A 25,435-nucleotide genomic window follows, 5' to 3' on the forward strand; every position below is an offset into this window, starting at 1 on the left:
GCAGGCCAAGAGGCACTCAAGTTCTGGCTGCTCCCCCTACCTCAGCACATAGCTGTCAACCCTCCCTGCTGTTTCCCAATGCTATAAGGGAATTTCCTGCAAAAAAGGGGAAAGGTTGACAGCTATGCCTCAGCATCTGCCACCTTGAGGCAGCTGCTTCCCTCTGTCTCATCGTAAGGGTGGCCCTGGCATAAGATAAGCTACATTAGGACATCTAAATTGGATGACCATCATCAGGGCCGTCTTAAAGGGATCGGCCGCCCTGGAGCGACGATGCCTCAGCGCCCCCGGCGTGCCGCCTCTCCGCCTGCCTCCCTCCCGCGCTGGCCGCCCCTCGGGAGGGGGGTGGGCGAGCGGGGGATGAGGGGTGTGGCGCTGAAGCGGCGCGGGGCTTTGCGCGCCCTTCCCAGCGCTCCAGCTGGAGCTCTGGAGGGCGGGCAGCTTGCAGCTGGCCCGCCAGCGCGCGAGCACCCGTCTGCCCGTGTGGGCAGGGGCGGGTTGGGGAGGGGGCGCCCGGTATGCTGGCGGGCTCGCGGGGGCGCCCCTGGGGGGCCCAGCGCCCTGGTGCGTCGCGCCACCCAGCATCTATGACGAGACGGCCCTGACCATCATAATACCCCACTACACTTCTCATTCTATGACCCTTCCACTAATTTCACCCATTCTTTCCACGCTTTTCTCTGCAGCCAGGCAAACATTTAGCTAAGAATGAAAACCTTGCGCTAGCATTTTAAAATAAACCTTTGGCTTAAAGGAAACCCTTTGCAGCAAGATTGCACGTGTTACAGGCTTCCTCCTCTAGAACATGCCCACTGCAACTTGCCTGCGTGGTTCGGCTGCTGCATTTCATATCCTGTTGTGGGCAGGCGCCTGCTTGCTTTCTGGCCCACTGAGCAGAGAGCTGGAGGTCAGGGAATGTTGTTTACACGCTGTCAGGCAGCTCCCAGAGCTTTGGTGTTAATACAGCAGCTCCCTACTTCAGAGGCAATGCTGCGCTCAGGGCAATTTTGCACTGGGGCTGGCTCAAGACATTTTGCTGCCTCAGAGATTGTGAATGATCACGCAGCTGCTTGGAATGATAAAATGTGGGCAGCAGATACAGTAAATGAGAATATATCTGCCTGCCTGGAAGGTCTGGTAGACACACCTGTAGGGAAGAATCAAGCAGTGGTTTAAACCACAAGTTCCTTCTTTCTTACGTATGTATGTTCCCTTTTTTTAAAAGGTGCTTAAAACTCATTCCTGCAACACCTGGGTGATGCTACCTCCCACATTCTCTTCTGGCCCCACCCTTGAGGCATCAGACACAGCACCTGTCCCCTGGCTGGCCAAGCTGTCATCTTCTGCCGCTATAGGACATCCCTGTCTCAAGGTCAAAGCTTCAAGTTACGTCAAAACTCTAGTTCACCCAATCCAGATGTGACTGCAGTTGCAAACAAGGAAGCGGTCACGACCTCTGAACTTGGGAATATTCTCAAAGAAAAAATGTCCCCTAATATAAATCACTTAGGTGTTATCCAAAACACAAAGTATGGCAAACGATCATTATTGGATTTGATATCCCGCTTTATCACTACCCAAAGGAGTCTCAAAGCGGCTAACATTCTCCTTTCCCTTCCTCCCCCACAACAAACACTCTGTGAGCTGAGTGGGGCTGAGAGACTTCAGAGAAGTGTGACTAGCCCAAGGTCACCCAGCAGCTGCATGTGGAGGAGAGGAGACGCGAACCCGGTTCACCAGATTACGAGCCTACCGCTCTTAACCACTACACCACACTGGCTCTCATGCAAACGATCATTATTGATAATTACGGATAAATAGCACGTTTCCATTATTTTGGCTGTTTCCTGCCAGTTGCACTCACTGAGCACTGCAGCACCAGCTGCTACCATAAGTGATTTTTGACAGAGTCGGAAGTGGGGCTTAGCTTGGGAATGGGGGCATCTGCATTTTCTCAGGACTCCTGTACATTCAAGTGTTTTAAGAGGCATGGAATATTTTGGTGTTTGCTTGAAGAACCACAAAAAAGAACATTAGTTTTGGGCAGCTTGCATATCCATAGTTTTTCTGTGCAAGCATGTGATCTGTTTAGAGCATGCACATTTTATGTGTCATGTTACAGCTGATTAATATATTTACATGTATCAGTTTGCTAACATGTATTGCACATGGAGACTATTGGCTATTGTGGCTATGATACTTATTTTTATAGAGCTATTATTTTTGAGTTGCATATTTTATGTATGAAACAGATTTGTATCACGTTCACAGGCTACCTTGACTCCTTTGATGACAATAACAAAGTGCCTATGAAAACTGTATTTTTGTGAAGAAGGCAGGTGAAGCAATCAGACCTTTGCAAAATCCCTGACGTCAAACAAGTCGAAGACCTCAAACAAGTCGCTCTTGCGCAGACCAAACTTCTCACAGCATGCAGCGAGGAAGGTTCGGATGTTCTTGAGGCACAGGAACTGGAAGGAGAGCATAGAGGAACATAAGTCGAGAATGAGACTCAGCAACACGACCACCGTGGCTCAACATAGTGCAAAACATGCAGCGCATTCAGTTCTATCACTGCCCTCTAGTTCCCACTGGATTCTTCCAGGTTATTCCTAACTCTAAGCAAAGCTGCCAAGGGTTGGTGTGACCAACAGCAGATCTACCTACTCTAAGGGATTCCCCCAGCCCCATTTTTATCCTTATTCGTACTATGATGATGTAACCAGTACCAACAGGTTTCCTTCTAGCACTTTGCATGTACATTAATCTGCTACATATTTAAAAAAACATATATTTTATTTTGTTTTGTTTCGTTTTGTTTTAAATATCTTTATTGAAAGTTCAAAAAGTATATAATTATATGCGCACTAAACATGGTGATATGCAAATAAAAGAGAGAAAAAGAGAAAGAGAAACAGAACCCATGTAGAAGAGAAAATAAAGGGGGGAGGGGGAAAACACAAAACTGTATATTTTACAAGGTTCTTATTGTACTTCACCAGATCTTAACCTATCCAGTAATAATGGGTTCCAAATAACACCGAATTTGCCCATGGCAAGTCTGCGTTTATATGCAAGTCGTTCATATGTTGCAAGTTTGTATAAGTCTTCAATCCAATCGTAGAAGGGAGCCGCATATTTCAAATTATAACCCTGAGACACAGAATTTAAAGCAGGTGGGAATTAACACTTGTGAATTCCTAGGTGGAGCCACGGAGCAAAATTTAGCAGACGAGATGGGTTGCACTTATACAGTCTGTCCAGTGTAAAGCAGGAAGCAAAGTGTTTTTTGTTTTGTTTTAATAATGATCTCGTGCATACAAGGAAGCTGGCCCTAGGCCCCAGGTCCATTGGCAGACAAATTCTGCATTACAAAGGTGTCTGCAAACAAGACATGAAAGCTGGGAACATCAACCCTGTCATGTGGGAATCCCTTGCAGATGACCGACCACTGCATACATCCACAGCAGTGACCAGAGGAGGAATGACAGCTAGGAGGAGCACAGAGAGAAGAAATGCCATGTTGCAACTGCAGCAGCACAACCAGACGCCCCAGCTGCAACAAAACATGTCTCTCCTATATCAGTCTCCACACTCACAACAGGTGCTGTAACTCTCCAATGGCTTGACTTCACTCCAAAAGGCACACTCCTCCGTTGTCTCCCAAGACGCCAGATGCCAGCAAGACGCACAGATGCCAGCAAGCATATACATGAACTCAGATTCAGAAAGTTGACTTGAAAGGAGCAAGCCCCGTTTGACTTGCACAATTGACTTCCCCATCCAATGTGGATGGGGACATACGACCGTGTTTCCCCAACACGTTTACTTCCTGCCAAAAAGTGCTGAGTGGCACAGCTGGCTGGCATTGTTATGTGTTCATCACATTTTTCAACCGCAGTGAGATGTCTCATCATCCCTTAAATATGGTCAGCTAGCAAAAGACCCATAAAGGTCAGAGTGGAAAATTCCAGTTCTTTCACCAGCCCCACTCATCACACTCCATGCAACCACTTGCTGCCCTTACTATAACAGCACAGACGCCTTGAGGTATCTCTGTTCCATGTACCTTCTGTGAAAGGGGAAGTGGCATCAGGGGTGGCAAGGAGCTGTAGAGTTCTTCCACACTTCCATCAGAGACACGATTGCATCTATGGTAGAGTAAACAAGGCCCTACCTTGTGTTTCCCCACACAGATTATGAGGTAAAGTATATGTCTCTCCACACCTCAAGTAATCCTTGCCCTCCTCTCCCCTCTTGAACCCAGATCCTGGGGGAAATTGTGGGCAGGGCAAAGCGGCTTTGGACACTTACTCCCCAATTTATTTATTATTTTTTTAAAAAATAGAAATAAAAACACAAGCAAATTATTATGAGTGATGAGTCTGCTGGATCAAAATCTGAACTGGTACCAAGAAACAGATTACATTCATTGTATGGGTTTAGTCCTTTCACAGCCTTTTCTTGGAGGGGGCATTTCAGAATTCTAATCTTGTGGGAATACAGAAGAGATAAGAAGAGAAACTATGTGCCTCCCTGAACTGTGGTGAACCTAGCTATAGATATAGATATAATATACATGAAAATGAAAAATACTCTGGAACGGTGCTCATGCAATTATATAGTCACTCCAGTGTACACTGTTCCAGAGTATTTTTCATATTCATGTATATTATATCTATTCAAAAAAAGATTGGTTAATGAAGAAATTACTTATCTTTCTACTAACAAGCGTTGAACTAGTTCGCTGATGAAGAATTCAACGAAACAGTAGATGTTATCTGGAAACACTGTTCAGAGTTGGACATCAGAATTGGACATTTGCTGATTATACAAAGCTTCACAGATTGTAAAGACTTTCAAAGACTTCAGTTTGTTAGTTTTGATGTTTTGAATCATTTCATAAAATGTTTCATATTGTATTGGTTTCTGGACGTGTTGCTTTTGATACTGCTGTTAAAGGCACTAGAGCAGGCCAAGATGGAGTCTTCTGGTTATCGTAGAACTATCATAGAATCAGAGTTGGAAGAGACCGCAAGGGTCATCTAGTCCAACTCCCTGCAACGCATGGAATCTTTTGCACAACGTGGGGCTCAAACCCATGACCCTGAAATTAAGAGTCTTATGCTCTATCAAGTGAGCTATCCAAGCAATGGTTGGTTGGCAACTCTAGCTGGAACTTATGTTGAAGCAAAGAGGCCTGGGGATCTCGACCAATGGAAAACTACAAAACCACTAAATTGTTATCTAGGTACAAAGCAAAGGCCATTTGGAGGACAAAATATGAAGAGTGGAATATTCAGCAGAGAACAAGAAGTACTCATAAAATTAGGAAAGCCCTCATCAAAGACATCTGCAATATGGTCTCATTTTGATCATCTGTGGCCACCCTGAGGTATTCGAACTGGAACAGGTGCAAACGAGAGGAACTAAAATAACTACCCAAATAGAGAACTTACAACAAGAAGCAGAACACACAGGGTCTGTTTAGAAGATGAGTCCCTTACCAGGAAGTAAGGTGCATTGAACTTAGTGTGCATGTAAAAAGCACAACAGACCACAGAACTGCACACTCTACAAATAAATTTGAGGCAGAGCATGGCTGAGGTTTATGTTGAAGACAAGGAGGGCCCAAGAGCCTGTATTTCAAGAGCTGTGATGTTATGCCCCAGGATCCTTTGCAAAGCTACAGGAGATGCTTGGACGCAGCTCTTGGCTCACATTCCGGCTGTGTGTTTTTCTGATTCAGTCTCTTTAACCACATCCCCTTGGCAACAGCTGTGAATACCTCTGCTTTCAGATTGATTAAAAAAAAAAAGAACTAGAATCAAACTCCCAGCTCAAGTCTAGAGGGTTTCTTCTAACAGTTTACAATAACAACCAAGCAGTGATGAAAGCCTTGAGGCACACCATAGGCTGGACAGCGCTGTTGTCCACATTTTCATGATCTGAGATCTAGTAGTAGTAGTAGTAGTAATAATAATAATAATAATAATAATAATAATAATAATTTATTTGTACCCCACTCATCTGGCTGAGCTTCCCCAGCCACTCTGGGCGGCTCCCAAACGAATGTTAGAACAATACTGCATTAAATATTAAAAACGTCCCTAAACAGGGCTGCCTTCAGATGTCTCTTAAAAATAGTGCATATTCTGGTGTATAAGACTACTTTTTAATCCAGGAAAATCTTCTCAAAAGTCAGGTGTCGTCTTATACGCCGGGTGGAGAATCTGCGGTCAAGTATATCTCAAACTCTATATTTTAACTGGAAAAATTGGGGGTCGTCTTATATGCCCAGTTGTCTTACACGCTGGGAAATACAGTAGGATAGCTGCTTATTTCCTTGACATCTGATGGAAGGGTGTTCCACAGGGTGGGCACCACTACCAAAAGGCCCTCTGTCTGGTTCCCTGTAACCTCACCTCTCACAATGAGGGAACCGGCAGAAGGCCCTCGGTGCTGGATCTCAGTGTCCGGGCTGAACGATGGGGGTGGAGACGCTCCATCTAAACCTGCATCTGAAAAGTCTGACTTGCTCTTGGCCTACCCCCTCAGATTCCTGCCAAATTTTGTATGCAGTCCAATTAAAAAAAATCATATGTGTGTGTGTGTGCTGAAAACTTCCAGGAGGATCCAACAAGATCAAGAGAGTTGTGTATCTCTTTTTTGTCTCTTGGTAAAGATCACTTGTCAGCACTTCTAAAGGAGTCTCTGTTCCAAACAAGGAAATTGAAAGGGATCTGGAAAAGATGCCTGTTATGTATTGGGTTTAACACATGTTATGATTCTAACCAATTGTAGAAGCGTAGGTGGACGAAAGTTCTAATGGCAAGCTCTGTCAACTGTCAACTGCCAACTGGCAGTTCTTGTTGGGGCTTTCAGAGTGTGTTCTTGTTTAATATGGGAGTGAGCTGTTGAATAAACGAAGTTACATTGGGCTTCTGACTTTTCCTGAATATTTAATATTGGCGACGAGGATGGGATTCATGAGCTCCCGCTAGATACCAGAGGCCTGAGACTGCAACGCAGCACAGCCGCCTGCGAAGCCCCGGAAATGAGACCGTGCCTGCCGCGTCTTCGCAACCACCCATAATTGCACAAGCGACTACTTCAGGTCTGAGGATGGCCACCAGTCATAGTCGGCCGCCACTGGACTTCGATATGAGCCATCCTGCAGAATGGCCACAGTGGCTCCGCCGAATAAGGAGCTACGTCCGACTACAAGGCTTCACTAGGGAGGCAGACAAGGTGGATGTGCTATTGACAGTGCTGGGAAGTTCCGCCATCACTCTACTGGAAGGTCTGATGACACCCAGGGACATAGAGGCCTGCACTTTCGATGAGCTGACACAGGCTATGACAAGACACCTCGCGCCTATTGCAAACCCTCCTTGTCGATCTGGGAGTGGTTGCGCTCTGCCGACGTGAGAGTTTGGGAGAAGTAAGCCACTGGAACTTCCCTCCCGTCCGGGAGCTGGTGGCCCAGTACTGCGCCTACTCCATAAGGGGAAGCATCGCAAGCCAACACCACCGGAAGCTTTTCATTGAAGTGTGCCAACACTGAGTTGGACACAAGCAAGTCTTTGACCCCTCGGAAAGCCTTGGCCTGTTGAGGGCCCCCGACCCATGGTGCTTTTTTGTCCAGGAGCCTGTGCAAAGGCTCAGTTACAGCTGCCTTGTGTGGCAGGAATGCATGGTAAAAATTAAGAAGTCCCAAGAAGGCTTGTAACTCTGACTTGCTCTTTGGGTCTGGGGCATCGCAAATGGCGCGCACTTTGTCCTCTGCTGGATGCAGGCCGTCCGCGTCAACCAGGAACCCCAGGAAATCCACACTGCTAACTCCCAACAGGCACTTTTTCTGCTTTACTTTAAGTCCTGGTGACTGGACTCTCCGGTTAGCGGAGTTCTTATTGGCCCAACACACCACCCCAAGCGCAGTGGCCGGCCGGAGCCCAGCGGAGTTGCTTATGGGAAGGAGGCTCACTACCCTCCTTGATCGTATGCACCCCAACCGGGCTCTTGAGCAACGGCCATCGACTGTGGGGCGGGGGACTCCTAGAGGGTTCTTCCCGGGGGACACTGTGTACGTCCGGAACTATGGGCCTGGACAGGGTTGGGTCCCAGGTACCATTGCCCGCTGTACAGGTCTGGTCTCCTACGAGGTAGGGCTGGAGGGGGGTCTGGTTTGGAAGAGACACCTTGACCAGATCCGAACCAGGACACCTCTGAACAGGGAACTTCAAGCGGAACCAGAGGACAGAGAAATGGTTACTTTGGGAGAATCTGTGCCCAGGCCAGGGTGGGAACCAGATGGGTTGCAGGTGACCGAGTTACCCCAGCAAGGTGACTTCAGGCCGGAGTCCTCAATGGTGCCATTGGCCATTACCCCTTCAGAGCTGGCCTCCCCACTTAGACCGCAGGTACCAGAGAAACCTCCTGGGTCACCCATTCGGGCACAGGAACCACGATGGTCCCAGTGGGAGCGGAAAAGGCCAGCACACTTTGATGACTATGTTTGTTCCTTTTGTTAGGAAGTTGGGGGGAGGAGTGTTATGTATTGGGTTTAACACATGTTATGATTCTAACCAATCGTAGAAGCGTAGGTGGACGAAAGTTCTAATGGCAAGCTCTGTCAACTGTCAACTGCCAACTGGCAGTTCTTGTTGGGGCTTTCAGAGTGTGTTCTTGTTTAATATGGGAGTGAGCTGTTGAATAAACGAAGTTACATTGGGCTTCTGACTTTTCCTGAATATTTAATAATGCCATTCTGAAATGTCTGCACTATCACAACACTAGAGGTGTGGTCCAGTACTTAAGGGACTTAAGGAGGGCACAGACCCACATCACAGATTTGCACAGGCATGCAATACACCTGACCATAGTATCCTTATGGAGTGGCTCTGAGAGTTGGGAGTGAGAGGCAGTGTACTGCAGTGGCTCCACTCCTACTTATAGCGTCACTACCAGAGAGTAGCACTAGGGCAGCAGCTCCCAATTGGTGTTCCCAGTGGGTCTTTGGCACCATAGAGATATCAACATTTTCAAAAGTAGGGGGTCTATGGCTTAGCTTTTGAAAAACTGGAGTCCCACAGTACTTAGCTAATTGGAAACCACTGCACTAGGGGATTTTTGCTTGACTCCATGGCAACTCTGTGTCTTGAGACCTTCTGCAAGCAAAGCATGAGCTCTATCGCCGCATCATGCGCTGCTAGTTATGACGTTTCCAAGAAAGGCCTAATCTGAACTCATTTACACAGCGATGGCAATCTGCTCTTCCTCAATGCTCAAAATTATCTTCCCTCTCAAGGCTTCCTCTCCATCTACACTATCACAATCTGCCCTGTTGCTAAGACACACATAGCTTTGGTTGTTGTTTTTTAAATCTCTGATTGCTCCTTCTCTCCTAGAGCAGCCACACCAACTACCTTATAAACCCAGTCCTTGATTGGTTTCCCTCTAACACCCGCCCCCATTCAACAATAGTAGCAACAGCTGGGTGTGTATGCTTGTTCACAGGTTTGTGACCTGCCAAAGCATTTGGAATACCCTGCACACTAAAGGCCCTCTAAGCTGTTCTAATAGTCAGAGCCTCCCCTCAAGATTCATGGCTCCCTTGACACCCTCTCAAAGTGGGGGTGGGATGGAACCAGTTCTCTGGACATCCCATCACCCGTGACCCCACTGGCCATGCTTCCTACAGCTAATGGGACTTGGGGTTCAACAACATCTTCGGGGTCACAGGTTACCTATTTCCAAAGGTTATTCCAAAAGAAGGATACGGTGATTCAGATATGTTTTAGAGACCACTATCCTCTTCCCATACTATTTTTCATCAAAACTTTGCCACAGGTACTTCACCATCCAAAACAAAAAATAAACAAATAAAAGCCTTCTCTCTGTTATAAAAATTCTGTAACTGGGTCCGTCTCCAGAAGGGAGTCTATAACCCCGGGAAGAGCGCTATATTTTAAGAGCCCTTTCCGACAATGCAGCACAAAAGACAAAGACAATACTGAGTCTCCCAAAGCAAGGCCTTGTTTATTAGAAACTGCTGCAGCAGGGTGTTTTGCAAGCAAAATACCTTCAACAAAGGTGCGCAAGCTCCTATATAGACTTTTGAAATTGCCCCCCTCCAGCTCAAGACCACCCCTCCATACATCAGAACTACATGACAAATTGGGAGGGTCTGGTAGCAGTGATCTGGGCATCCTGGACCCTGCCCCCATGTCTCCTCTTGCTTTCCACCAAACCCATCAAGTGAAAACAAAGGAGATATTGACATTTCCCTGCTTCCCAGCAAAGTTAATCACACCCTTTTGTCTCCATCTGACCCTGCCATCTTTGGAATGGCCACCCAGTCTGGCACTCAGGCAACAGGATGCCAGGGATTATCACTTTTAATTCCTGAGATAATGGGAAGGATTCCCCCACCTCCTCCCTCCCTGCAGAGAAACAGTTTGTCAGTTTGGGAGTGAAAAATGGTGTGAGGCCTGTTTTTCCTGTGTTTGCTTGGTGAATTAATAATATATATATATAAGATCATAAATTCTTACAACATCTCCCACCCCACACAATTCAGCACAATTCATGCCCCACTCTTAACATTCCGGGTTTTTATTTTCTTCCTTGCATCCTCAGAGAACTGGCCTCCGAGGCATGGACTTTCCATGTATAACATTTCCTTGGAAAAGATGCACTATACAGATTTAGTTCTTACAGGGACTGAAAGGGGTTCTGCCATATCGTTCTGTCTAGTAATGACTGTGGCTCTCCCAAGGAAATCTTGTCACCTGAAATGGGTGTGCCACAACTTGTCCACCCCACAGGATGACCACTTACACTTCAGCCCAAAAAGGGACACAGATTAGCATGTGCTAATTTCAGCATAGATGCCAATACAGAAATAACCATCGTAATTTAAATCACAATACATCTGTCCACAGTAGGGAAGCCTTATATTTCAGTCACACTTGGACCAGGCAGCGGTTCTACTAACAGAGCACACCTTCAAACAAAGGACTTCCCTCTGCAAAACAGGCTACCCTGCCATTCCAGGAATCCTTTGCAGTGCCGCCACAGATGGCCACACACATCCCTGTGTCCTTGGCCAACATTGCAAGGGATCAGGGGCACACACCTGATCAGTACCCCCAAAATATAGCCACCACTTAGAAAACACTGGGTTGCTTGTTCCTTCAGGCTGGCCCTTCCATCATAGAAATGTATTGGCTGGCTTTCTTGGAATTCTCTGATTTGTTATGCAGCTGCTTATGGCATTCTGACTGTTTCCTGGGGCAGGGACTGACTATCGAAGTCCCAAACTCATAGGTGAGCATTTGTTGACCTGACGTCCCTTTAGGTCCATTCCAGCCTAGGATCCAAAGGGTCAAATGCACAAGCCAAGCACTTCAAGCGAACCAATGACCAAGGGAAGAGAACTGAGTTTCCAGTGGGTGACTCAGAGTCTGGGAAATGCTCAGAGACTTGAGCAGCTGTAAGTATTTGCAAGCCTAACTTCTCTCTCTCACCTCCCAGTGGTGGCTCAAGACAGGGGAAAGATCCTCTGAGCAATTGTGCTTGAGTGGAAACCCGTGTTATCATCTTTTGCAGGCGGGAAAACCCCAAGCATATATAAGTGCTGTGTATGCAGAGCTTGGATTTTATACATGGGAATGCAGGGTTCCCTTGCCACAATTCCCTAGTCCTCTCCCAGCTCCCTGGACCCCGCAGCTGGGCAAAGAAATAACTCACAGCCCCAAGAGCAAAGGGAGGAAAGGAAAGCAACAAGGTCCCCACTTCTCACTTGACTCTTGATCCCACTGATGCCCCTCCCCTCCCCTCCCCATACTCTCCAACCTTCCTCAGATGAAATGAGGGACATTTCTTGCTCTCCTTTAACTAACCCTCCTCGGCCCCCCTTGTTTGTCCCCCCGCAGAACATAGCCTATCAGAAGAAGGGCGAGTGCCACCAACACTACACCAATGGGACACAGTCCACATGCCCTCCACTGTCCTGAGAAAACCCATTAGTCTTGATTTTATTCTTTGGTAGATTTACAGAAAGAAAAACACACACCAATAAATAAATTTTAAGAAAGGAGAAAGATTAGATGCAGATGCACACAGTGGCGGAGCTTCATGCTGCAGCACTGGGGGGCAGAGAGCAGGAGGGGGCGTGGCCGTAATGACACCCCACTGGGACCGTGGTGCTGGGGGCGGTGCACTCCCCCTGCCCCCTCTTCTTCCGCTAGTGGACGCACAAAGCTTTTTTTTTTACATCAAAGCTCCTTGCACTCCACTCTGTTGCCCTGTCTTCCCACCCAGGGCAGCCCTGTCTTCTACCTGCCTCTCAGAGACAGCGAATCACACAGAGCTGGTCCTTGGCTAGAGTTGTCCTGTGTCCAGATTTTCCTGGACACCTCCGGAACACTGCAGTCGGCAGCAGTATCCAGGCAGTAATCAGGCAAATGTCCGGGAAAATCCAGACATATGGCAGCCTGTTTGGGCATAACTAAAAAAGGTCAACAACTGCAGCCATGGAGAGGCAGTGAGATGCTCCCTTGCAGCTGCAGCCACCATCATTGCTCGGAACAAGTGCTGGCTCATCCTCTTCTCTGAAGTTGGCAGCAGCGGCACTGATGGGGGAAACAGAGAGGTTCAGGGGTCAAATCAAAAGCTGGGGTCGCTTTCGTAATTCCAGGACTGTCCTGGAAAATCGGGACACTTGGAATGTATGCCTTCCCGGTCACAAAGGCAGCAGCAAAGCAGAGCAGGCCAGCAGCTCTCCGAGAGGAGGAGGAGGAGGAGGCAGAAGAAGAAGAAGAAGAAGTAGAGTTTGGATTTGATATCCTGCTTTATCACTACCCTGAGTCTCAAAGCGGCTAACATTCTCCTTTCCCTTCCTCCCCCACAACAAACACTCTGTGAGGTGAGTGAGGCTGAGAGACTTCAGAGAAGTGTGACTAGCCCAAGGTCACCCAGCAGCTGCATGTGGAGGAGTGGGGAAGCGAACCCAGTTCACCAGATTATGAATCCACTGCTCTTAACCACTACACCACACAGAAGCAGGTTATCCCACCCCAGCATAACTCTCTCCCCCGTGTCCGGGGGAACAATGGCTAAGGATGTGCTGGTTGTACTAAACCTTCACTCATTTCCACTGATGCATCATGAATAGGAAGTATGTGGGAGTGGCCACATCAAGAAGAAGTGAATTCAAGTCAGTACAGTATACTGCAAGAGCACCCTAGGGCCATAGTGCACCAGAAGGTGTATTTTTAAAATGGAAATTTTTAGTATGAAAAGTAACTTTTTCTTGGGGGGGGGGAGCAATGGATAACACACAGTTTGCAGCAAATGCCATGTCACCGTTCAGAAATTATTGAGGGTGCAAGCAGCCCTGAATGCAGGAGCGTGTACGTCCATCCCAGACGCGGCCAGGTGCACAGATCGCCTTGAACGCAGACTAAAAGTGCTGTCTGGAGGGGCTCCTGAGAAATGGGACTTCAAGGACAGGAAAACTAGCCCAGATAAAGCAGCATTGGAGGGGACCGTTCAGAATGAAAGAAGCAATGTTGCTTAAATCTTCCTCGTTCTACCGTTTGGTTTGTGTAACTGGGAAATAATTTGCATCCTATGCAGATTAGGGTGTTAGGATTTGGGGAACTAGAATGTTGGGATTTGGAGAATTTGAATACCCTACTTTTGGAGCTCTAAATAGTTTGGTTATTTATTTATTTTTTTAAAAAACTTCCTGAATAGTTTGCCTGCAAACTTGGCTGCCTTGTGACTCGCCCTTGACTCCAAATCACTTATGAATAAAAAAATACAAAGCCCTGTATAATTTTGCTTCCTGGTTCCTTCATTGTGAGCACTGTCCACTTATTCCTTGCTAGACTCGATTTACTGTCTTTTGGACTATTACTAGTTCAGATAATTTTGTTGTTGTTCAGTCGTGTCCGACTCTTCGTGACCCCCATGGACCAGAGCACACCAGGCACGCCTATCTTTCACTGCCTCTCGCAGTTTGGCCAAACTCATGCTAGTCGCTTCGAGAACACTGTCCAACCATCTCATCCTCTGTCGTACCCTTCTCCTTGTGCCCTCCATCTTTCCCAACATCAGGGTCTTTTCCAGGGAGTCTTCTCTTCTCATGAGGTGGCCAAAGTACTGGAGCCTCAACTTCAGGATCTGTCTTTCCAGTGAGCACTCAGGGCTGATTTCTTTAAGAATGGATAGGTATGATCTTTTTGCAGTCCATGGGACTCTCAAGAGTCTCCTCCAGCACCATAATTCAAAAGCATCAATTCTTCGGCGATCAGTCTTCTTTATGGTCCAGCTCTCACTTCCATACATTACTACTGGGAAAACCATAGTTTTAACTATACGGACCTTTGTTCCCCTTCTATTTGCCAGGAGGTGATGGGACCAGTGGCCATGATCTTAGTTTTTTTTATGTTGAGCTTCAGACCATATTTTGCATTCTCCTCATTCATCCTCATTAAAAGGTTTCTTTAATTACCTGCCACCTTATCCCATGACAGCTACAATTCCTACCAAGTCTTAGAGAGAGGCTTTGTCAAGACGTTATTTCTCACTCTCCACAAATTATAAAAAAGGTTGTGAATCTGGGGTACTTCCTTTTGCAGAAGCTGTGCTGAATCTCCCTCGGCCGGACTTATAGGTACAGTACAAGCAAAAGAATATTGCAATGTTTCCCAACTTTTTATCATGGAGCAGATCATTCTTGTTCAGGGATCCCATCAGTCTGGAAGAAGAGCTGTCAAGGCTTTGAGAGGGAATAGCTTCAGAAGTAAATGCCACACACATGCATTTGTAGAATCAATTAATAGACTCATGTAGAGCCTAACTACATGATATTTTAAATTTTATGCTTGCAGCAACCACAGGTTTTAATATTATTAAAAAACCAAGCATGGGATCCAGATCTCAGGACCACAGTATACAATCAATCTGTATTATGTTCACAGATAGCTCACACCACACTGATCCTGATCTAGTTGAGGAAGGAAGCACATTTGAGGGTTGTTTTTTTTAAAAAGAAAACAGCTCCTGATATTATTGCAACAAATGCACTTATAGTAAAGTGTAGGCTCACAGTCTGTCTGCTTTCTTCAGACCGTTCTCTGTCTGCCTGCCTCTCTCTTTCCCTCTTGGCTCAACTGTCATCAGCATTTTGTAAGCTCACAGCTTCTTGTTGGACAGTTTTTAATTGTTTTAACGTCTATTGTAGGTCACCTTTGTGCTCTCTGGGGTATTTTTTATTTTTATTTTTCCGCACTTCTGCAAGCCCTGGGTTTCCCCAAGTCTGCTGATACTTCCCTCTTGTTTCTCAGTGGCCTCAGTTTAGCAACCATCCTTGCACCACTCAGTGCATGAATCTGCTATTAGAAGGAGTGACAATCATAATTCCAGGCTTTGTAACATTTCCCACAAATTTAGAATTGGTGGCTTTTCAGCCAAAAAGGTTCCCGGAGGAGCTACAGATAAAAATGGGAGCCGAAATCACCAATGTTCACTTATTTGTCCCATGTCCAGAATGGAAATCGTTCCAGTGCATTTGATCGGTATTCCCTGTTGTGATTTTCAGCCTGCAAACAATGTGTAACAATATGAAATTGATGACAACCCTCCCCCAACTTGCACTGGGTTTCCTTTGCACTGAAATGAATGGTGTGGAGTAACATAATGATAATTTAAGGACATAATTTATTGCGTAACATTTCACCATTGCAGACTGTAAGACAAATATTGTAGTTTTTGTCGAAAGCTGAACTGCAGCAGAATAGAAACGGTGATGCTTGCAAAAAAAATACAAGGCAGAACACAATGAATGTCTTCTTACATCCCTCTGGAGAGGTCTGTAATTATTCTATCTTGCCCCTCATAAGACTGGGCTGCCTGGGAAGGAATTTCTGCTTCCACCAACAGCATGACTAGATGCCTAGGATGGCTACTGCAGAACTGCAAGCTTTTATCAGATCAGTCCAGAGATGAGTTTTGTAGGTACAACAAACTCTGGCAAATATCTGTATTCTGATCTAAAAGCATTGCAAGGGAAACAACAAGCAAGGAAAATACTGCAAGGAAATGTGCTGCTTTCATCAACATACTTCCTAGTGCACATCAAGCATTTATTTTTCTTTCGGGCTAAGGTTGGATTCAAATGCCCTCACAGTAACAGAAAGTCAGGTAATGTTTACTTTCATCATGAGTATACAGGTGAAACTCAAAAAATTAGAATATCGTGGAAAAGTCCATTTATGTAAGCAATTGTTTTCATTAGCTACTGGAGTTTAATATATGAGATAGACTCATGACATGCAAAGCGAGATATGTCAAGCCTTTATTTGTTATAACTGTGATGATTATGGCATGCAGCTGATGAATACCCCAAAGTTGAAATTGTAAATTTGGGGTTCTCATCAGCTGTACGCCATAATCATCACAATTATAACAAATAAAGGCTTGACATATCTCGCTTTGCATGTCATGAGTCTATCTCATATATTAGTTTCACCCTTTAAGTTGAATTACTGAAAGAAATGAACCTTTCCACGATATTCTAATTTTTCAAGTTTCACCTGTAAGTACTTCAGGCTACATCAAACCATGGTTTGTCCTATAATTTGTTCAAAGCATTTTCACTCTTCAGTCAAAAAGGTTCCCAGAGCAGCTATAGATCAATAACAAGGCAGTAACAATGCCCTTTGGTGCTCAATTTAAAAGACATGACAGAAAAGGTAGAAGGGAAAAGAAAAAAAGCAAATTCAGGCAGCAGTTCTTCCAGTTTTTATAAAGCCCAGTTAAGACAGCAGAAATTCAGGTTGCCGGATGCAATGATTACTGTTAGGTGACAGATGATGCAAAATAAGAGCCAAAGGCAGTTGGTATTTCAGCAAAGCCCATGGAATATCCCTGTGTCCTTTCTCTCCCTCTGCCGCAGCCTACAGGAATAACCACTGCTAGATGATGCAAAGTCAACAGCAACTGGACTCAAGCTGTTTTTGAGCTGTTTTGGTGCAAGTCCCTACCTCATCAGCATGCCATTTCAAGCAGGGCACTGGCACCCCAACAAGCATTAACCTCATTCTAGTCCTAAGAATCAGATCCATTTTGCAATAGATTATAAGAGGGTGGCATGGAGAAGAACGTCAAAGATCTGCTACAGCAGCCCTGAGTGCCAACGTATGATTTGAAATAATAATAATAATAATAATAATAATAATAATAATAATAATAATAATTTATACCCCGCCAATCTGGCCAGGTTTCCCCCAGCCACTCTGGGCAGCTTCCAACAAAATATTAAAATACAATAGTGCATCAAACATTAAAAGCTTCCCTAAAAAGGGCTGCCATCAAATGTCTTCTAAAAGTCTGGTAGTTGTTTTTCTCCTTGACATCTGATGGGAGGACGTTCCACAGGGTGGGTGCCATTACCGAGAAGGCCCTCTGCCTGGTTCCCTGTAACTTGGCTTCTCGCAGCGAGGGAACCGCCAGAAGGCCCTTGGCACTGGACCTCAGTGTCTGGGTTGAATGATGGGGGTGGAGACGCTCCAGGTATACTGGACCGAGGCCGTTTGGGGCTTTAAAGGTCAGCACCAACACTATAAATTGTGCCCGGAAACGTACTGGGAGCCAATGTAGGTCTTTCAAGACCGGTGATATGTGGTCTCGGTGGCCGCTCCCACTCACCAGTCTAGCGGCCGCATTCTGGATTAGTTGTAGTTTCCGGGTCACCTTCAAATGTAGCCCTGCATAGAGCGCATTGCAGTAGTCCACACGGGAGATAACCAGAGCATGCACCACTCTGGCAAGACAGTCTGCGGGCATATAGGGTCTCAGCCTGCATACCAGATAGAGCTGGTAAACAGCTGCCCTGGACACAGAAAAAACCTGGTATCTGGGGAAAAGCCTGATATAATCTGTTGGAAGCACAGCCTTATTTTTAATATAGTGGGCTGAGCATGTGCCTGGATCCTAGAGCGGGAAACAAGATGTGAAGGCAGCCCACACATTCCACTCTTCTGCAGGTGACTCTTCTGATGTGCCACATTGCTTGGACAGCATCCATCTTGCCTCCACAGAAGCTGTGGCTAAGAAGAAAGTGTACAGCCATGCATGCTGCAGCTTCGCATGGCAGCGTGTTAAGTGGTGTGGTGGGCTGAGCCCAGAAGACTGGCTCCCTTAGTACCTTGGTTGTGCATTACAGAAATCAAGCAGTTGTCCAAGTGATAACAATACTGAGGATGGTGCCAGCAGAAAAAATACCTTACAGCTGGCTCAGACACCAAACAAACAAAACAGCCAGGACTTCCCACCGAACATCTCAGTTGCATGGGCAACGCTAATCTGCCATGTTGTCTCATTGCCAGGCTCATCACCTTGCTTCCTCCTAATACTGGAGCCAATCCAGAGAGCGGGGAGCTATAAAAGAGAGGATGCACATATGTCCTAATAAAACCCTAATATTCAGGGGTTTTTTCAGCTGGAACTCACAGGAACTCAGTTCCGGCACCTCTCAGGTGGGCGCCATTGCCATTATAAGAGAACAAGGCAGGTGAGTTCTGGCACCCCTTTTTCTAGAAAAATAGCACTGCTAATATTCCTTTCCCCAAGGCCAGCCCAAGACATTTTGCTGCCCGTGGAAGGACAAGGTGGCACTCTCTCGCTCCTTGCACAGAAGCTGCCTGAGATGGCAACTGAATCTTTCCTCCACGCTGGCAATGAAATGACGTCCACCACTCCAGAGGACAGCAGAGTAGCTCAAGTTGTGTAGGGTTAGGCCATGTGGCACACACAGCGTATACTTCCTAACTGTGCTAATGGTAGGACCGGCCCAGCCCTAATCAACAAGCTAGACTCTTCCTGGGGTGGACATCTGTCCTACTCCACAGAGGACATAAAGAGGGAGAGCAGGTGCCTTGATATAGCCCATCAGCTGTTAGCACCTGGGCTAACCAGGTCACCGTCTTCTCTACTTGGGTTATGTAAGGGCGTTCAGTGGTTGCTCATGAGAAATCAGCCGAACGCAGAACTTCTAAAAACTAAGTTCTTTATTGTGCAGATATTTACAGTGGAGCAAAAGTTCAAACGTCCATCTCATCCCTCTGCAGAGTCCAGGAATGAACCCTTCCGGTTCTTTGTCCAGCAAAAGAGGCGCGGGATCCTGAACCCCCACCTCCCCCTTCCACGTCTTTCCTGTCTGCGAACTCGGGGCGCGGGAAACCATCCCTGTTCCCCGCTTCCCCCTTGGTGCTCAGGCTCTGCGATCTCTTCACAGCCCCTGCGCCGACTTCCTGCCTCCAACTCCCCCTCCCCACTGGAGGAATGGTTGCTTCCTCCTGAGGAGGGGGATGACGAACTGGTGAACAACGAAGGTGGTTCCCTGTACTGCAAACGATCCCGGGATGCTACCTGCCATGGGGAGGGGGGTTTCCTGACAGGTTAGATGCATTGTATTTAAATTTACAGCAATTAGTTCTACTTCTGCCTATGCACATGCAAGTTAACATATGCAAAGAATTGTGTAAATCTGCTCTCTTTTTGGCCCACGTATCTTCCCCTGGGTTTCTTTGTTTTTGTTTTTTGGGTGATGTGCAAGTGGCCGCGCTCGACTCGCCAGATCTCACTGAACAGTTGGGTTCATATACTTGTTGGGGAGCGAGCAGAATATGGGCAGTTCCACAATGTACATTTAAAACACATCCAAAGCACATTTAAGGTACATGGTCTTCACCCAAAGAATGCTGAGAACTGTTGATTGTGAGGGGTGCTGGGATTTGTACCTCTGTGAGAGGGAAACTGCCGTTCCCACAATTCTTTGCAGGAAGTCACGCGCTTTAAATGTATGGCGTGCAGTTCGAATTCAAACAGTTTGAGAAACAACGTCAGAAAATTACAGCTCGCTAAATGCCAGGCAAGTCAGGCCATGTACAATGAGAGCCAAGAGGAAGCGGCTGCAGGAAAATTCTCTTCCCTGTAGGCTACACTGCCATGATATGAGATATGAGACTGTGCTCCCATACACAAATGAGAAATTTGCCTAAGCAAAACCAAGCTTTCTTCCTTGGCACAAAATGCCTCCCTCACGCCACCCACTACAATTGCCACTTGTCCACAAAGTTTACAGAGTTCTCAGAAATATGAGCTCTCTTCATTTCTAAACAAACAGCAAGTTTCAACCTGTTGTGCTTGGGAAATGCTTCAGAAGGCGAAGGCAGCATCTGCTAAATCAAATAAGGTCTGGGTGGTGCTTCTACAGGTGGGAGCTCATACTTTGAAGACAAAGGATTCTCCCTTAATTTCCTTCCTGCCACATATCACCTGCTGTCATTTTGGTATGTCTTATCAATTGCAGAAGTTTTCCTTTTTTGAAACAACAACAACAACAAAAACAACAACAACAACACCTAACTGTACAAGAAGTTAATTTTCATGGTCAAAATCAGCATCCCTTATTCTCATCAAGGTTTCTGAGTTTGCATTTTATGATGAAAAATTCACCAGGAAGGGCCCAGCATTCAAAGGGACCACTCTCAATTTAGTCCCGTATACGATTTACACACAGGTCTGTATACATTCCCTTCTTACATCTTGATTTGAGTGGCCACAGAGCCTCTCTCAGACCATATCAGCTGCCAGCAGCCATGGCTGTTCACATGCCGGTCATGCAACCTCGCCTTAGGTTAGGGCCTATGCCTTTCCATACATATATGTCCCACATCACTCTTGCACAACCCCTTTCCGTGCTTCCTCCTTATTTCCAGCAGCCGATTTCACCTCATCTCTAGGCATGCACATAGAGGCATCAGCCCTCTTCTCTCACAGTCAAAGCGAAATCTACACATCTGTCCCACACCACTGTGCACCTTGAAACCCCTCCCCATCTCTGCTTTGCACTGCAGCTACAGGCAGACCAATACTTCCCCACCCACACATGCAAGATCACACAGCAATTACTTCCTCAGAGGTAGGTTAACCCCTTTCCCATCAGATTCAGCCTACAAATACGATTTCACGCTCCTGCTGATGGGTGGTGGGCTTCATCACATGCTCTCCCCTCCCGCTATCACAGCTTACATACGTTGGTGGCATAAATCATAAATACCACACTCGATTCCCTTGCTCTTTATTCTTGTTCTTGCTGCCTAGATCCTCTGACACCTGCCTCTCTCTGCCCCAAATTATTCAGAGGCTAAAACCCCAAATCCCAACACACAAATGTCCATGGGGACGTCGCAAAAGCTGTAGATCCCCTCAGCGACCAGCGCTAGCATCACGAGCTCCGGTGAAGAATTTATGGTTGCGAGAGACTGTGCTTCCACCCTGCTCTTCCTTCACAGCGACGAAGACACAGAGACCTTGATGCTCAAGCTACACGGCCCTCTTTTCCCATGCCTCATTGCTTACCTGGGACATTTGGGGGCGCAAGTTGATCTCCCGCAAGTTGACAGCGTGAGCCGTGAGGTTGTTGAGGAGCTGACAGAGTAGGACGCCATCGCGCAAGGCTTGGGCCAAGTCGCAGACCTGGGCACCCTCCCAGGTCACTCTGTGGTTGGGGGGCAGCACCCGGCACTGGATAAGCCAGTGGGCGCATTGCTTCCACAGCTCCATTCTCACCACCACCAACACCCAAGGGGGCTGCTCCTGGGTGCTGTGCCGGGGCCGCTCTCCACTGCCACCAGCAGCACCCTTCTTGGTGGCTGCGAAACTGCAACAGGCGACAGCTTCCTCTTTTGCAACTGACATCAGACCACAAAGAAAAAAAGGTGTGGGGGCTGGGGAACTTCCTCACCCCACCCCGGAGGAGGAGGTGCCAAAGAAGAAGCAAAAAAGCCCAGCTTTCACTCAGTTTTGCTCAATTCTTTACCAAGAGTTCAGGGTGCTTAATAAAGGTCTCTCTTTTCTAGAAGCAGCCATTGCCAGAGCTGTTTTCTGACAGGGCCCAGCTAAGGTGGTGTGCCTTAGTAGACCAATTTTGGGGTACAAAGCCAGGAACCAAAATATTTCAGGTTGCCTCTCTTGGCAGCATACACATTTTTTTTTTAAAAAAATGTGCTGGATCTTGAAGCCCCGAGGTGCTTGGGGGCAAGTAACTTTCATTTTATTTAAATACCTTTTTAACCTGCTTTTCTCACAGAGAGCAAACAACAAAATAATGAAACAAAGTTGAAACCAAGAGGGCGAGCACAAAAAAGGTATGAAATCATAAAGCACCAGCAGAATCCTGGTGAAAGGTCAAGAGAGGGGGGGGGGGGGCTAAATGGATCTCCTGAGGCAGGGAGTTCCACTGTCTTGGGTGTGGTGGTGGCCGTAGCAAAGGCCCAGCCTCACCAGCTGCACTTTCAACTACTGCAGGAACACGGTGAAGAACAAGGACATGGCTTCCCATTTTGCCGCAGATGCTGTCCCACTCTGCTGCCACGCCACGCCACTCCCGTGCAACGGCTAGGGTTGCCAGGTCTGCTTCCAAAAAATAGTGGACAAGCGGGTGTGTGTGTGTGTGTTAAATTAAATTATATATTTTCTTACAAACATTTTAACACGTATTAAAATACCATTTCATCATAAAGCTTTTGAATAAAAAATGTCCACTCAAATAGTGGGCACCTGGCAACCCTAGCTGACGGCACTTTTTCCTCTCACGCCATTGGGCCCGCTCTCACTTAAGATAAATTGCCCACACCTCACTGAACAACCCTTTACCCAAAGGTTTCTTTTCCTTTCCTCTTAAAAGTTCTAGCCCAGAGTATCCTGCAGGGGGACCTTTGTGAGGGGATAACTAGTAATTTGGAGTCTCAGGCAGGTTTTCTTTAAAGAAACAATAAAGATTTATTTAAGGAAAGATAGTATATAACACAAATGGGTTATACTTAGGTTACTTCAGGAATACAGTGCGATTTCGCTTTAATTTGTCCTCAGTTGTTTTTTGTGTTGTAGGTTTGGTTCCTTTATACGGCGATACTTTCTTTCAGTTATCCACCCCCTTTAACAATCCTGCTCCTGAGGTACTTTAATAGACTAAAGGGCTTCCCACGCCCCCTTTCTTCACTGGGTCTGGGAGTTTATTCTTTTGCTTAGAAGAATATTTCCCTTCCAGACTAGATTTGAGTCCCAAGTAGGCTGTTCCTTTCCAGCTCCTACTTCTCCTGGCTCAACCTCTGCCTCCCTGTAAAATTCTTGTTTATTCCTCCTTCTTGTTGATCCAACCTGTCCAGCAAAACCAACTTTTTCGTCACAGCATCCCTTACCTGGTTGTGTGACGGCAAAGCAGACGCGGCCACGGAAGGTTCTGGTGAGCTCTTGTGAGGTTCCGGCCAGCTTCTTGGGCTTCTGTGCCCGGGGCATTGCTTCAGGCCGCCTCATGGGTGAGTCGGTCCCGGTGAAGATCCTCTCCTGACCTGAAGATCTTAAGGAGCAGGCTCATCCCTTCCCCTTACCAAGCGGCCTCAACGTTTTTTGTGCCCCTCTCACAAAAAACTAGCATCTTCATACCATTACTATGGAGGAAATATACTACAAATATCATTACACCTGGTCTCTGAGCTCAAAAAGAGCTTTGTCCAGACATAGTAAATGAATAATCCTGCCCTTTTCATCATTATCCATCCTAAAATCTGCATGTGTGTGTATGAAAATCTCAACAAACAACAGAATTGGCTAGCTAGCTAACTCGAATTCTAAATATTTTTAGATAGAACAAAACAAGAAAAGCAACACGGACAAGTCTAGAAAAGCCACAAATCTTTCCTGTGATCTCTCTAAAACAGTCAGTTGGAAATGAACACAAATGAGCACATTCAAGCAGCTATATGTCATGGCCTTCATTGTTGAGCGCGCATGACCTCACAGAGGACAGACAGAAGGGAAAGGCGGCTGGCTGAGCTGCTGCTTAAAGGGTCCTTGCACAACCTTGATATGATCACAACCTTGATATGATGCCAACTTGAATTAAATTTTTAGGGGGCCCAGGTAAGCCCCACCCTGCATAACTGATCACATGACACGGCACACTCACAGAATTTGAATGGCAATGCCCATCAACTTTGGGAGGGCCTGGCCCCTTCAAATATTTTATTGGGGTGGCGAAAGGAACTTGGCCCTTAGGAGTTGTCTCCTGTTATCTTAATAGCTGCTTCTTGTGAGGTTAAGCAGAAATTTTAGCCTGAAAAGGTTTTAGATTTTAAAAATGACCCTGCCTCTGCTTTCTAACCCTTATAAGATCTTGGATTTTCCAACTTATAAGATCATGGATTTTCCAACACATATAAACCAACCTGACTATGCTTTTGTGCATATCGAAAAAGAGGGAATCTGCCAAAATCTGCTTAGGACGCTTAATCTTGGCATGATGGGCCTAAATATCACCGATTCATTTCAAGAGATCAGACAGTTGTTAGTGGCAAAGTTGCAAGACCCCTGGTCCAAAAGATGGCAATGCTTGAAAGGGTTATTCGCAAAGGGAAACAAATCCCTTTTGGAAAAAGTTTGCAATCTAACGATATCATCATAATACGATAGAAAACTCTTGCTAGTTGTTGTAAACCAATGTGGCATCTGAACAGACTTTGCAGACTGTGGGGGTTCGGTGCTGGAGCTTCCCATGTGTGAGTCTAGGCCACCCACACACGGGATACCAGTTGCAGGGGAAATGCGGCCAGCGTTCCACGTGCGTATCGGCATGGGCGCCGGCCAAGCCTCATAACCTGAAGTTGCGTGAGTAAGTCGGAAATGATGACGCCTCGGAAATTAATGGATGCCTCGAAAATAACTGGATGCCTCGAACTAACTTGAAGTTACTTGTGACCTCCTGTACTGTTACTGGCATGAAAACAAATGAACTAAGGGCAAAGTTAAAGCACTAAGGTGAAACCCCTGACGTTTTTCAAAATTAAATAAGACCCTTTTACCTTTTCCCCAATAAAGACAGACACCGAGATACCCTTTATGGCTTTGGCTGACCCGCATAGGCTCTTTACTTTTGCTGTACCTAGCCCTATGCTAAGGTTCCCTAAACTCTCAGTCCCTGCGCCACCAAATCTTCCGCGATACTAAACTAAATAAAACTAAACCGATAAATCTTCCGCGATCTAACCCTATGCTAGATCTAGAAGCCTAACTAAAACCTTACCGAGAGATCTTCCGCAAACTATACCCTAACTAAAGTAAAACCATCAAACCCGTCCAACCCGTCAAGCCCGCTCCCAAAAGCCCTTAAACTAAACTTGACTGAACTGAAGATAAAAGAACTAAGATTGACTGACTTCAACTGAACTAAGCAAAAACTGACCTAAGCAAAAACTGACTTAAGCAAAACTGACTTCCTAAGCGGGGAGCCTCAGCCTTTTATTGATCCACAAGAATGACATCATAACCAATATTTTAACCAATAAAACCACTGTTGCTG

The 25,435-nt window shown here is 46.3% G+C and overlaps 1 protein-coding gene across 5 annotated transcripts in view; it reads right to left on the bottom strand.

Moving 5' to 3' along the window:
• The window catches only part of VAV1 (vav guanine nucleotide exchange factor 1), a 73,774-nt gene extending 52,058 nt beyond the window's left edge, over positions 1-21,716 (bottom strand). For 3 of the 5 annotated variants that reach the window (XM_033173447.1, XM_033173448.1, XM_033173450.1), the window contains exons 1-2: positions 21,439-21,642; positions 2,355-2,471 (exon numbers count right to left, since the gene is read on the bottom strand). In XM_033173447.1, the coding sequence (XP_033029338.1) occupies positions 2,355-2,471; positions 21,439-21,642 (321 nt within the window). Of the gene's footprint in view, positions 1-823; positions 877-2,354; positions 2,472-21,438 lie in introns of those variants that run through there. The other 2 variants (XM_033173446.1, XM_033173449.1) reach the window with 2 other exon arrangements.
• Between the last annotated feature and the right edge of the window lie 3,719 nt (positions 21,717-25,435).

The sequence above is a fragment of the Lacerta agilis genome, chromosome 16 (genome assembly GCF_009819535.1).
Source record: "Lacerta agilis isolate rLacAgi1 chromosome 16, rLacAgi1.pri, whole genome shotgun sequence".
Classification (NCBI taxonomy): Eukaryota; Metazoa; Chordata; class Lepidosauria; order Squamata; family Lacertidae; genus Lacerta; species Lacerta agilis.